This window comes from Pteropus alecto, unplaced genomic scaffold (genome assembly GCF_000325575.1).
Source record: "Pteropus alecto unplaced genomic scaffold, ASM32557v1 scaffold220, whole genome shotgun sequence".
In the NCBI taxonomy this organism is placed as follows: Eukaryota; Metazoa; Chordata; class Mammalia; order Chiroptera; family Pteropodidae; genus Pteropus; species Pteropus alecto.
Genome location: NW_006430043.1, coordinates 1496234 through 1509650, shown reverse-complemented (window position 1 = coordinate 1509650; position 13417 = coordinate 1496234). Strand labels below are relative to the sequence as shown.

The 13417-nt window shown below is 46.6% G+C and overlaps 1 protein-coding gene and 1 long non-coding RNA gene across 2 annotated transcripts; one reads left to right on the top strand and one right to left on the bottom strand.

Annotated features, from left to right (window-relative positions):
- Positions 1–406: 406 nt before the first annotated feature.
- LOC112478151 lies at positions 407–8169 on the bottom strand. The gene is made up of 3 exons (XR_003045715.1): positions 7891–8169; positions 5282–5381; positions 407–1358 (listed from the first exon to the last, which is right to left on the bottom strand). It is a non-coding gene; the product is annotated as an uncharacterized LOC112478151 (long non-coding RNA).
- A 146-nt stretch (positions 8170–8315) lies between these two features.
- IGFBP6 (insulin like growth factor binding protein 6) lies at positions 8316–12795 on the top strand. The gene is made up of 4 exons (XM_006904544.3): positions 8316–8781; positions 11475–11614; positions 11788–11907; positions 12465–12795. Exons 1-4 carry the CDS (start codon positions 8448–8450, stop codon positions 12585–12587), a joined length of 717 nt encoding a protein of 238 aa, XP_006904606.1. The 5' UTR covers positions 8316–8447; the 3' UTR covers positions 12588–12795.
- The last annotated feature ends 622 nt before the right edge of the window (positions 12796–13417 follow it).

The following is a 13417-nucleotide window of genomic DNA, read 5'->3' as shown; positions in this document are numbered from 1 at the left end:
GCCATAAGAAGAGATGAAATACTGCCATTTGTGACAACCTGGATAGACCTCGAGATAATCATGCTAAGTGAAATAAGCCAGACAGAAAAAGTTGAAAATCACATATCACTTATATGTGGAATATAAACCTAAAAGCAACAAATGAACAGGACAGAGACTCAGGGACATGAGCAATGGACTAATGGTTACCGGAGGATAGGGGGCTGGGGAGGAGAGGAGTGGTAGACGGGGTAAAGGAGGTCAAATATAGGGGGGTTGGGGGAGGGTAAAGTGGGTAAAAGGGATCAAATATATGGTAGCTGAAGGAAACTGGACTTTGAGTGGTAATCACACAATAGAATATATAGATGTCAAATTATAATGTACACTTGAAATTATATAATTGTATTAACCAATGTTACCCTAATAAACTTAATTTAAAAAATACAGTGCAATCAATTTCTGTATATTGATTTTGCATATATTTGATTTTGATGTATGAAATTTAGTTGCTATTTCTCTAAACTTACTCTGATTGTCTAATATTAAATTCTAGACTCTCAGGACAAAATTTTAGGGAGGGAAAAATAAATATTTATTATAACCAGTGTTTTATTACAGCCCAGAATACTTTCTTCAACAGATTTGCCAAAGACAGGCTATGGGAGGGCATAGCTGGCCTGCCGAAACCGCAAACAGCCCCAGGTTGTCTTTGGAAAGAAGCTTGGGGTAGTCTTACAGTTCAAGAAGAGGGAGAAGAGGAAGTCTAATCTTTTCATGACTTTTCAGGCATCTTTTATCTATGATTTTATTAAATTTTTTCTAACTTCTTTCTTTTTCAGTCTGTGCTGTTTTTCATAATAATACATTTCTTCTGTTTATTCCCACACCGCCCCAAACATAAGACTATCCTTCCTTTTATTTGCCTTAAAACAACCTCTCTCTGGCTCTAGAAATCACATGTGGTTTGAATATTTAGAGAATTTAGAGGGGAAAAAACGTCTGTATTTAATTTATCCAAAGTCTTAATGTTTTTCTACATCATGGAAGTTTTTGTGTTGAAGTGAAAAGAGCATTGAACTTGAAATTCAGTGTATCTCACCACCTAGCTGTGTGGCTTTTGGTAAGGCATTTAACCTCTCTGATATCTCTTCTTATCTTGATATAATAATGGAACATTGTGAGAATTATGCAAAAAATAAATAAGCAATCAGTGAACTTGGGTCAAATCTGAATATCTCTGTCTCCTCTTCAGATTGGAGAGCCTTCATCTGTTTGGTTAGTGCTCACAGGCTGGTAGCCCACCTTGCTGAAACATTGCCTTTCCCTGCATCTCTTCCAGTCCAATGAGGCCTTCCTTCTAAAGCACATATTTCCAGCTGTAGACACAACAGTTTTGAAGCAGGGTAAGATCATTCATCAACAAATACTGAGTACCTTAGTGTGGGCCAAGAAATAAGTTAGACACTTTATTCATTCATTACAGAAAAATAAATAATTGAGTGCCTACCATGTACATCACATGAATTATCCCTAACACTCATAACAATTCTGTAAAGTAAGTATTGCAACTTCCATTTTATAGATGGAAAATAGAGGATATGGCCCCTATTTTAAAGGTGTTCATAAGCCAGTTAAAAGTAGACAAGACATAGTATATGAAAAGCTGCTAGAAGTACAAGACAAACTATAAGAGGTATTAAGAAGAGGCACATGATAAACAGCCACGTGGTTGTTAAAGGCAAATGCTGCTCCCTCTGCCTAGAGGCCTTTCTCTCAAGTCCTCTCCCTCACAAACTTCTGCTTCTCTAAGAATTAACCAAAGTACCACCTCTTCTGTGAAGCCTTCTCTGATTCTTCCAGGCAAACTTAAGTTCTACTTCCTCTGTGTTCACTTGGCTCTTGATCCTTCTTATTCTTATATAGTGTCATTGTTGATTTGCTTGTCTGTTTTCTCCAGAGACTGTGAGCTCCTTGAGATTAGGGTAAACAAACTTATTCAATTACATTCAGAGCTTGATAATAAAAATTAGAGAATATGTGGTTAGAGAAGAAGGAGAAGTTTAAGAGTGTAATTATGAGCAAAAGTTCGGATGTTTGAATTCAAACAGCATATTTCGTCAAGGGGTAGGTAGTTCTTGTCGGGTAATAATAGAGTTATAGAACCAGTGGATTTAAAACCAAGGATATGGACTTGCTGCTAGAGTTAATAGGGAGCCATTGAAGATTTCTGAACAGAGGAAATTACATGCTCTACTTTCATTTCAGAAAGAATAGACTGGGTACAGAGTCGATCATATCTGAAAACTGGGCAGTCCATAGGAAACTATCATCATGGTTCAGGTGAAAGACAATGAGAACCCAAACCATCAGAAGCCATGGAAATGAAATATTTTAAGACCAGATGGGGGAACCATTAGGAGGGAGTAACCAACAGGAATGAGTAATTTCATGAAAAAGAAAAGAGTGGAGGATGACTGGGAAATTGAGAGAGTGATGAGACCAGTGGCAAAAAAATAAAGAAATAAAAGCCGAGGAATGTTTTGTGGGGGGAGATGATAAGTATGGTTTCAGATAGTTTGAGTTAGAAATAATGATAGGTGGAAATTTCCATTAGGAGCCTCGGAAATGTCTTATGATTATTTCTCATATTCTTCCTTCTGTTGCTTACTATTCTAATAGCTATTTCAGCCATGGCAACATATTAAGAGTTCAGAATTTAACCACAGATGTTCTGTGAAATGGCCCTTTTCCCAGACTAAGTGATCATATTAAAAGCCCTTGAGAGTGTAATCCATAGCCCATGAAGAGGCCTTTTGGAAATGGATTTGCCCAGCAGATGTTTCTAAGCAAAGACCTCCAACAAACATGCCCCCAAATTATTAGGAGGCTGGCGACAATGAGGCAAGTCATAGAGGGCTCAGGTGAGATCTAGATTCAAATCCCTGCTCCAGTAGTTCTTTCTTTTTTTTAAACCTTAGCACTCTCCTATAGAAAGAATATTGGGAATAATAAAATCACCCACCTTATAAATTTATAGTGGAGATTAAATGTAAAGGGCTTAGCACAGTTCTTGGCATATAGAAAATATTAGATAATGTAAGTTTTTATTATTATTATTATCAATAGTTCATGTGACCATATATTAGATAATGTAAGTTTTTATTATTATTATTATTATCAATAGTTCATGTGACCACCCTCTTACGGTCCCCAACCTTTTTGGCACCAGGGACCAGTGCTCCTATGAGAATCTAATGCCTGATGATCTGAGATGGAGCTGAGGCAGCGATGCTGGCGCTGGGGAGTGGCTGCAAATATGGATGAAGCTTCGCTTGCTTGCCTGCTGCTCACCTCCTGCTGTGCAGCCCAGTTCTTAACAGGCCACAAACCAGTTCCGGCCCATGGCCTGGGGATTGGGGTCCCCTGCTCTACTAGACTGTGATCTTGTTGGAAGCAGGAGACATGTCTTACTTATTTCTATATCCTCACCTCAGGACATGGCCAAAAATTGATAGTGACCACCAGAAGCTAGAGAAAGGCAAGAAAATGTTCTACTCAGAGTCTCAGGAGGAGCGTGGACCTGCTAGCACCTTGATTTTGGACTTCTAGCCTCCAAAACTGTGAAACAATAAATTTCTGTTGTTTTAAACCACCCAATTTATGGTACTTTGTTACAGCAGCCCTAGCAAACTAATACAATCCGTATGCATTCATATATATTTATTTCGTACCTTATTTAATCCAATATAATGTTATTTATTTTGTTGCTCAAATTGTTTTCAGCTTTGACTAGTGGGAGCTCTTTCAGATTAGTTCTTATGTCTCTTTCATATCCTCCCACCCTTTTGTTTTTTTTGAGTGCTTCCTTACTTTCTGGTTCTATAAGATGCTCCAGCTTATCTTAAATTTCCCTGCCCTAGACCTAGAATCAGCTGTTTCTGTAAGGAATTTTGTTTCCTTTTATTGGAGAATAGTATTTTGAAACCAAGATCGAAGTTCTAGGAATATTCACCACTGTTGGGGTGTCATTGCTTCTGGGCCCTCTCAGTGAAGGTAATACACGTGTTATGCTAACCATGTATATACACATATCTATATTTGTTTCTGTATCTAGCTCTGTGTGTGTGTGTGTGTGTGTGTGTGTGTGTGTGTGTAAAACATGAGTTCATACTGATGTCTCAGATTCTAACCAAGTACCACAGGGTTCATACTAGCCTTCCCCCTTGCTTATCTGTAAATTCTCTCCCAATGTCCATTACTTACTTGATCAACCTCAGTATATATGTAAAGCAGTTTCACAAATTTGTAACCCATTAGCCCATGAGAGAAATTATCAACTAGAGTACAGTGTTTATGTAGAATATGCTGTTCTTTTTTTATCTTTAGACTTATAGTTTCTAGTCAACCATTGTTTTTCCAAAGTTACTTAGGTCAGCACCTTTTTTTCTTACCCCCTGCAGTGTGTTTATGCAGTAAATGTATAATACAGTTAGATTCATTTGTTACAGTCTACATTCTAGTATGCTGGTTGATTTTTTAAGTGTTTTATAAGTGTCAGGGGGATGGACAGATATAAACTCTTAGCTCCCTGAGAGCACAATTTTTCCCTACTTATGTTACATCCACATAAATAGATGCTCTATGACTCTACTGAATATACTTGTATTCATTTAATTACAAAAAAAAAAAAAAAAAAGAGCAAATTTCAGATCCCCAGTCACTGCTTCTTGTCTACCCGTGATTCCTAGCTCACAGCCATCTGGCTGAGTCCGGCCCTGTCTAGAACACTGCTTTGCTCCTTTCCCAGCTCTTCTTTCTCTGATATCATTGGGATCCTGGGAATCTAGACAAAATACATATCATGCACACGTATACACACATACACTATTCTGCCCTCCTTGCTCCTTTATCTTCGTATCTGTTAAAGATGTGCTTTCCTATCTGAGCTGCCCTCCACTTCCATACCCATACCCATCTCTTCTCCCAAGCTCTATGGTAAAGACCTGTTCTCCAGGAAGCCTTCTTTGATTTATCCTGAGGCCCAGTTTCCTTCTTCTATTGAACCCTGAACACACTCTGGGCCTCTTAACTCTTGGACCTTTACTCTGAGAGCAAGGAGGAAAAGAGAAAAGAGAGAGGAGGAGCTGAGAGGTGGGAGGGCCAAGACCACCCTTGGGGAGGGCTGGGCTCACTCAGAAGTATTTAATACTGAAGGAGCCTTAGGAAAGTTGCAAGGAGCTCCCTTCACCTCTCAATGCCCTCCCCCAAGACTGCCTTTGCTCCCACCAAAAACACTAACCTTTACTTGTATCAATTCCAAATCCTTGTATGGGCTGGAAGCTGGGGGCCCAGAGATGAAGAAAGTATGAGGTCCCAATCTCAAAGCACTCACAATGTAACTGGAAAAATAAGATATAAAAAAAATGAACAAAAATGTAAGATAGTAACACAATAATGGAGGTGAATTCAGAAGAAGGCAGACAGCTGGCTGAGCAGGTAGGGAAGAGGTGACAGAATTTGGTTTGCGGTAAAGGGAGTGTAGGGAGGGTTTAGTCCTTGTGAGCTAAAAGCTTAGAGTCCAGGGGAAGTAATTACCTCGGAGCACCAATTATACTACACCTTCATTTCCCCTTATCTCAGTTCAGGCCCAGAGATGGGAAACTGCCAGGGGTTCTGGGGAAGGTGATGCAACCAGCTAGCTGAAGATGGTGCACTTCCAGGGCCATTGTCCACAGGGCCATGAATGCCAGATGGGTTCTATGAGGCGTAGGGGGGTAGACACGGAGTACCACAAAAGGCCTTTGGGGAAGAGAGTCATACAAGCAGGACTGTGCCTCAGCAGGACAACTGGGAAGCTGTGTGTGGAATTCATGGCAGAAACGAAGGCTGGAGACCAGCTGAGGTCATCATAACAGTTCCCATCAGGCTTACAGACTTAGGCCATGTCATGATGTGATCACTGTCCTCCTCTCTGGGTTTTTTTTAATCTATGGACTATGTCACAACTTGTCTTTCCTCAGACTGAAGCTCAAAAGGGTACTGGCAAGCCCCCTCCTTTACAGCCTTGTTCTCAAAAGGAAGTCAGCACCTGACAGTGCCATGGATTTGGAGGGAGGGGCTGGGCGTGAGAGATGCAGAATATAGCAATGAGGAGGATAGAGTGTAATGTGCAAGAGGAGGAGGAATCCCAGCAGAGTTTATTTATGGAAAAGCCTAAGTTATAGCCCAAGCTATTTAGCTTTTTCACAGCTCTGGCAGAAGCTTTCAGCAAACTCCTCTCACACAGAAGCCAGACAAATTCCCATGGGTTTGCACCTTGGCCCACACTACATCCTGAGTGCCCACTGTGCTTCAGATCCCTGCTCTGGATGCTGAGGTGGAGGGTATCCCTACGGGAGAAGAAGCAGAATTCATGAGTCTCAGTCTGCAAGAAAGAGCCTGGTTAGACCCCAGCACCAATCATGCAAAGCTCTGGACATCCATGTTGGGGGAATGGGGAAAAGGAAAGTGCAGTACTGGGGTGGTGAGCTGTACTGGATCGTGTAACCAAGCTTAGACTTCCGGGAGAGACCAAGCTAGGGAGGTGCAAGCATTAAATCTGTAGGGCGGTGGTGGCAGTGTAGGATGAGGGAAGGGAGAGTTTGAAGAGAGAATATTAAGAAGAGAGTGGTAGGTGTGAGAGGCTAGCAGAGGACCAGGCTTTTCTGCAATATAAATTACCAAGGAAGAGCACAAACATATTTTTAAAATCACACTGAGATCCTGCAGGGAGCACAGCCAACTGATCCCCATCCCAACTTCCCACAGGCCCTGTCTTATTCAGGAGTGGATTGCTGAAGCCCAGGAGAAAAGCTCTAGCCAGAACCATGTGCAGGACAAAATAAATAGTGATAAGAGTTTGAGGAAAGGACAGAGCTCTCCACCCTGGGGTTAGAGCTTGTGTCAGAAGATCACAGAGCCTCACAGGGTGGAGGAGAGCTGCCCGCTCCCACACTCCCACACTCCCAAACCCCCTCCTCCCCACTTGTCCAATCTCGGGGCTGCTGCTGAAAGACCCTACTCCCCAAATGCAGGTCTTAAGGTCCCAGAGTAGCGGTTGGGGGAGTGGGTGCTGGGAGTGCCATTCTTTTATTTCATATTTACCTAAAAGTTCAGGAAGTTCTTGCTGACATTCTTGCTTGGGGGCCCAGAATTTAAACTGATTCACTGCCCAGAACCCTTGTTTTAGGAAAGAATGAGATGGCTATTGCATAACCCAGAGCCTGGCGTTGTGGGTTGCTGAAGGCAACGGTCCTTCTTCCCTCTAGGAAGGAAAGCTGGGCTGGAAGTGTTGGGGATGGGTGGGACACTCCCTGGGGAAGAGTAATGCTGGTGTGAAGAGACAGACTTGTGTAATGAGGGCCCTCAGCCACCTTCGGACAACCCCTGGGCATAGCACAACGTGATGAATACAGATAATTCACTGGATGATACTGGGTGGGGGTGGGATGGTGGACAGGTTCTGGGAAAGGAGAGGAATGGAGGGTAGGCTGACCTGAATGAAAGACTGAGGTTGGAAGTTAGGGGGTGTGTCTTGCTCTCTGACCACTGTTCCTAAGCACCAAGAGTATGGGTTCCTCTGACTTTGTTCCACCCCTATAATTTCAACTGGCCAATCTCCCCCTTCCCTGTCCCTGCCTCCCAGGTTCTCACCCATGTACACTGACCCCTCTGCAATCCTTCCAGACTCTCCTGACTCCGCCATAATGCTAAGGTTTCCAACAGTTCATTCAAGGTGTGCCTCCGCACCTTGTCTCCCAACCCTTTCTATCGATTTACCCAGTCTGGCCCCCCTGACACTCGTTTTCGGGGACACTTTCTCTTGCTCCTCCCTCAGTATTACTCTTCCTCTCTTTGCCCTTGACCTACTTTCTCCCAGGAGCAGTCGGTACTCCCAAGACTCCATTATCCATCATCTCGGACTTTTTCCTCTTTTCATTCACCCCCAGCCCTCTCACGACTTCCACGCACAATCTCTTCTCTGTCCACTTGTAGACTGCCATCTTCTCACTCCCCACGGGAGCCCCTGCATGCCCCTGCAGCTACACACGAACTGGATTTCAGGTTTTCTCTTCATCCCAACTTCTGTCCTCTCCTCCTTCCACCGCTTTCCACCCTCCAGTTCCTCCAGCCAGCTGTCCAGCTCCCAAATTCCGGGCGAGATTCCCGGGAACAAAGCAAGAAAAATCAGAGTAATTTGGAAAGTAAACAGAAACCGGGAAGGGAGGGAGTAGAGAAGAGTGGGGAGGACCCAGGTGGGGCGGGCCTCTCCAGTCCCACCCAGTTTAGGGAATGCCTCTGCCTTTTTCCTCCCACCCTCCTTCACCTGGCTCTTAAAGGGCCTGGCCTCTGACCGGAGGCTACTTAAGGCAGTGGCGGGCAGCAGCTGCGCTACGACTGCTCTGGGAGGAGTGGACGGGGCAAAAATGCTGACCATGACCCCTCACAGGCTTCTGCCACCACTGCTGCTAACTCTGTTGCTCGCTGCCCGCCCAGGAGGCGCCTTGGCACGGTGCCCAGGCTGCGGGCAGGGGGTGCAGGCGGGCTGTCCAAGGGAGTGCGTGGAGGAGGATGCGGGGCTGCCGGCTGAGGGTTGTGCGGAAGCTGGGGGCTGCCTCAGGAGGGAGGGGCAGCCGTGCGGGGTCTACACCCCTAACTGCGCCCCAGGACTGCAATGCCAGCCGCCTGAGGAAGAGGAGGCGCCTCTGCGGGCGCTGCTGCTGGGCCGCGGCCGCTGCCGGCGGGCCCGCACGCCCTCGGGTGAGTCCGCGCCCCGCCCCTGCCCCGCCCATGTGAGACCCGCTACTCTCCAGGCAGGGTACTGAAGAGGTGGGCGCGGGTAGCCCTGCGAGGTCCTGCCGTAGACACTTCTCTGCAGCCCTGGGGGCCACGTTAGAGAGGTGAAGGGGCAAGTGCGGGGGCGGCTGGAAGGCTGGAGTGAGGCTAGGTCCTGAGGAAAAGGCAGGGAGTTGTCTGAGTTCTCAACATTCTTTGCTTCCTCTATCATTTGTCTTGAGGGGAAAGGGACGGGGTTATGGAGGGGTTTAGAGCCACGTCATATGCCACGGAGGCCCAACTCCTTCAGCCGTAAACCCCCAAGCTGGAAAAAGGACTCAGATGTTCTCAGCTTCCATTTGAAGAAAGAGGGAAGGAAACCCTAAGCTCCCAAATCCGCACACCCTGAGAAATATCTCTTCCTCTCTTAATATCAGGGTGTCCAGAGCACCTGAACATGAGGTCTAGAACCGAAGATTCCCCAAACCTAGAGTTATTTCAGACTAGACTAGGGTCAGAGGGCAGGCGCTGGGGGCCCCTGGGGAATGGGGTGAGAGGTGGGAAAAGAAAGAATCTGCAACATCAGAGTGATGATTTAAAGCTGTTCAGAACCCTCTACCCACCCCACCCTAGGGAGGAGAATAGAAGGCTGAGTCATTGAGTGGGTGGGACAGAAGTGAGTCAGAACCCCAAAAACGGGGGGCAGCAGGGAGATGGGGAGGGCAGGAAATGCAAACAGCTCCCCCTCCAGGGGTATCTGAGCTGCATCGGTTGCTCTTCGGCCCCATCTCCCTGGTTTCTTCCATGTGAAGGAATAGGGAATTAACCTGCAGTTTCTTTCAGTCTCAAATGCAAGTGTCCAGGCTGCTAAGGGTTCTTCCTAAAAGGAGTGGTCCAGGTGGGCCAGAGGAGACAGTGGGAGCATGGTCATGGTAGGGTGCCAAATGGAGGGAATGAGGGGCAAGGGCTAAGGAGTGTGGAGGGAAGAGGATCAGACTCCTACAGAGGAAGTGGCTCCAGCTGTGAGTAATAGGCAGATGGGAGCACTGTCTAGGTTTGAGGTCTGGGGAACTGAACAGAGCTTGCTTTGGGCACAGAGGGGGAGAAATGATCTTTCCAGCGGTCACAATATCTAATTTTACAGCTGGGTGAATTCCAAGCAGTGCATGCTCCCCTCCCTGCCTTTTCCTGCCCTGATGCCCTGACTTATCTCCTCACTTTATGCCATCCTGAGATCACCCCAGGCACCCCAGACACCGTGTGTAAATCTTCTCCAGAGCCAGGAGCAGACTGCAGGTTGGAAGCTCCTTATTCCCCGCACTGTTGCAACCTGCCCTCTGCCCATCCAGGGCAGAATGGTACATTCAGAATCTCACATGCTCTGGGACCACTGGAATTGAACTGGGCTGAGACACAGGGAACCAGAAAAGAGAGGCCCCCGCTGCCCCCAAAGTAACCACAGCTCAGGCCCAGGAGAGGTGGGCTGAGTCACAGCAGGTCACAGCAGGGACACACGTTCCACTTGGGTCCCTGTGACCAGTTCCACATCCGTTGCTCTTCTGCCCCATCTCCCTGCCTTGGTGCACCCCCTGTTGGCCTTCTGTGGAACAGTCAGGTCTTTTCACTCCAAACCCAAGGCCTCCCAGTGTATCCGCTGGGGGAATAAGGTTCAAGACACCCACCCACCCAGTGGATGCCTGAAACTGCAGATAGAGCCAAACCCTAAACAACTTCTTCGACTCTGCCAGAAATGTGGCAGCAGTTTCTTCATCAGCAGATGCAGCCTCTCCAGTAATTTTTATATTTTTCAGTTTAAACTTATTCTTGAATCTGTGTAACCATCCCTTACTTTCAGTAAATGTGTAGGTGTCACTTTATTTCAAGGGATTCCTTGCTGAAGTCTTCATATAAGCTCAGTGCTTTCTGTGGCAACACATTGCCTTCAATCGCATCACATTTTCTGTTTGCGTCTTCCGCCCACAAATTTAATGTCTTTTCCATCTTAACTAGGCACTTACCACACACTGTGGCTGTAACTTTTGCAGTTGGAGGTTTGACAGCAAAACTGGCATGAATTTCTTTTTCCTTTTTCACAATTTGACAGATAGAAGATTCTTTGTTACTGTAGATCTCAGCAACCTCAGCATTAGATATGTTTTCTTTTTTATTAAGTCAAGAACTTTCACCTTTTCACTTAAAAGGCAACACTGGACAAAGGGATGATTCCTGTCTGGGCGGGACAGAGCAAGAGGGCGTGAGATTTCAACATATTACTCAGAACAGCCAGCAATTTAAAACTTATGAATTGTTTTTTTCTGGAATTTTCTGTCACATATTTTCAGACCTCTGTTAACCACAGGTAACTGAAACCACAGATGTGGGGCAACTACTGTATTTGTATTTGTTCCCGATTTTTGCTTTTCAAAGCGCTTCTTCCTTATAAACCGTAAAACTTGTCTAGGGATATTGTCAGTAAAGGTAATAATACCATTTGCCAGAGAAAGAAGGTGAGGCTGGAAGAAGGGAAGGGAAGAGCCAGGTTCTGACCCCCCCAAATTCCCTCTCTTCCACCCACTTCAGCGAGTAGGGGGTGAGCAAGGCTCTTTTCCATTTGGCTCTGGTCTTTGACATCTGACTGATTTCTGGCCTCTTCTTCTCCCATCCTCTTGTGGCTGTAGGGGAAAATCCTAAGGAGAGTAAACCCCAAACGGGGACTACTCGTCAACAGGATGTGAATCGCAAAGACCAGCAGAGGAACCCAGGGACCTCTACTACTCCCTCCAGGCCCAATCCTGGAGCTATCCAAGACACCGAGATGGTGAGTTTGAGGCTGGCAGGGAGCAGGAGGGGTAGGGAGCCCTGGAGATGCCCACCTGAGACTGCTTTCTTGGGCTCAGAGAAGTCTCTCAAGTCAGTCCTGGTAGGGCCAGCGGACTGTGCAGTAGAGCTTGGCTGAAGTGGTTCTAAACTGCCTGCTCTCCCTTTCCCCAGGGTCCGTGCCGCAAACATCTGGACTCAGTGCTGCAGCAACTTCAGACTGAGGTCTACCGGGGGGCTCACACCCTCTACGTGCCTAATTGTGACCATCGGGGCTTCTACCGGAAACGGCAGGTAAGGCCACTCCTCTCCTCCTCTTGGTCCATCAGTACAGGCTCCTACCAGGAATTGGGGAGGGGGGTTCTTATATAGTTTTATAAATAAGACATTGTTCCTGCCTTTAAGGATCTCCCAACTTTAGGGTCTACACAGAGACTAAACAATCACACACTGTAGTAGCGGAGTTAGACTGCCTAACTCAGAGGTGCACAAATGTGAGGCACATCAGAGTCACCTAGAGGACAGTGAACACACAGGTGGCTGAGCCCGCACAAAGAGCCGGAGAATTTGCATTTCTAACTCTGTCCCTGGTGATGCTGATGCTGTTGGTTTGGGAGCCACATTTTGAGAACTGCTGTTCTAGCCTAGAAGAATGGCACAATTTTGTGGGTGGAGAAGAGGAGAAGCAAGGGAAGGGAACCCGGCGGGCCTTACAGTCCTGAAAACTCTCAGATGTTTCTGCATACTCTGACATAGGAGTCCACACGTCATCCCCTCCCATCATGGAACCCCTCCCATCTCTCCCGCTGGAGCCTTGGCCTCACCTCTGGTCCATATGCCTCTCTCCCCAGTGCCGCTCCTCCCAAGGGCAGCGCCGAGGTCCCTGCTGGTGTGTGGATCGGATGGGCCAGCCTCTGCCAGCGTCCTCAGACAGCAATGGAAGCTCCCCTTGCTCCACCGGGAGCAACGGCTAAGGCCAGGTGGGGACCCACAGGGCCACTGGCAAGAGCATGGGGCTATCATCTTGCATCATTTATTGAGTAATGAGTAACTCAGGGGCCCTGAGCGCCAAACCCCACCTTCAGGCCCTGCCCCATTGACCCTTCACCCCTGGGACCTCACACTTGGAAAGATTGTTGGTGTTGGCTTGGAGTGTTAATAAAGCTGTGTTGGGGTTCTCAAGTCTGTGTCTCTGTGTCCACCTCTTATGCTTCTGGAGCCTCTGGCCCTTTTCTCTACCCCTCTACCCCCCATAGCAGATCTCTTTTCCTGTGGACTACTTTCGGTCCTTCTTGCTGCGCTTGGAACAAAGAAGGCAGCCATTGGCAGAGTTTTCAAGCCCTGAAGCCTCACTCAACTAAACAGCAGGGAATGGGGGATGGGAGGTAGAGGTGGGGAGACATTGAGCCCATGGCCTTGATCTAAGGTTGTGATCTTGTTTCTAATATTGGTCTTTGGACACAAGGGAGAGAAAGAATTAACAGTTAATAGCCAGCAGGAACCCAACAATCAGGAACTCTCAAAGCACTTACCCTTCTGTTACTTCCTACTAAAAAGGGAAAGAAATTATTATTTATTGAGCTCCTCCCATGGGCTGGGCCCTGGACCATGTGCTTTTATCTGGACTACCTCATTTTGTGTTTACAGTAATCTTGTGAGATAGGGACTTTTGTCCCTGTTTTTTAGAGGAGGAAACTGTGGCTTTAAGTATTTGGGTCACTTGCCTGAAATTACACAGCCAAGAGTTAGAGGGAGGATTTAAATCTGGTTCTTCCCTATGTGACAATGCCTGGAATTCCTTAGG

Excerpts from the sequence above, each read along its gene's own strand:
- IGFBP6 (XM_006904544.3), top strand. The coding sequence starts at position 8,448 with ATGCTGACCATGACCCCTCACAGGCTTCTGCCACCACTGCTGCTAACT. Across the intron at positions 11,615-11,787 it reads CTATCCAAGACACCGAGATG|GGTCCGTGCCGCAAACATCT; the intron begins GTGAGTTTGAGG and ends CCCTTTCCCCAG. Across the intron at positions 11,908-12,464 it reads GCTTCTACCGGAAACGGCAG|TGCCGCTCCTCCCAAGGGCA; the intron begins GTAAGGCCACTC and ends CTCTCTCCCCAG.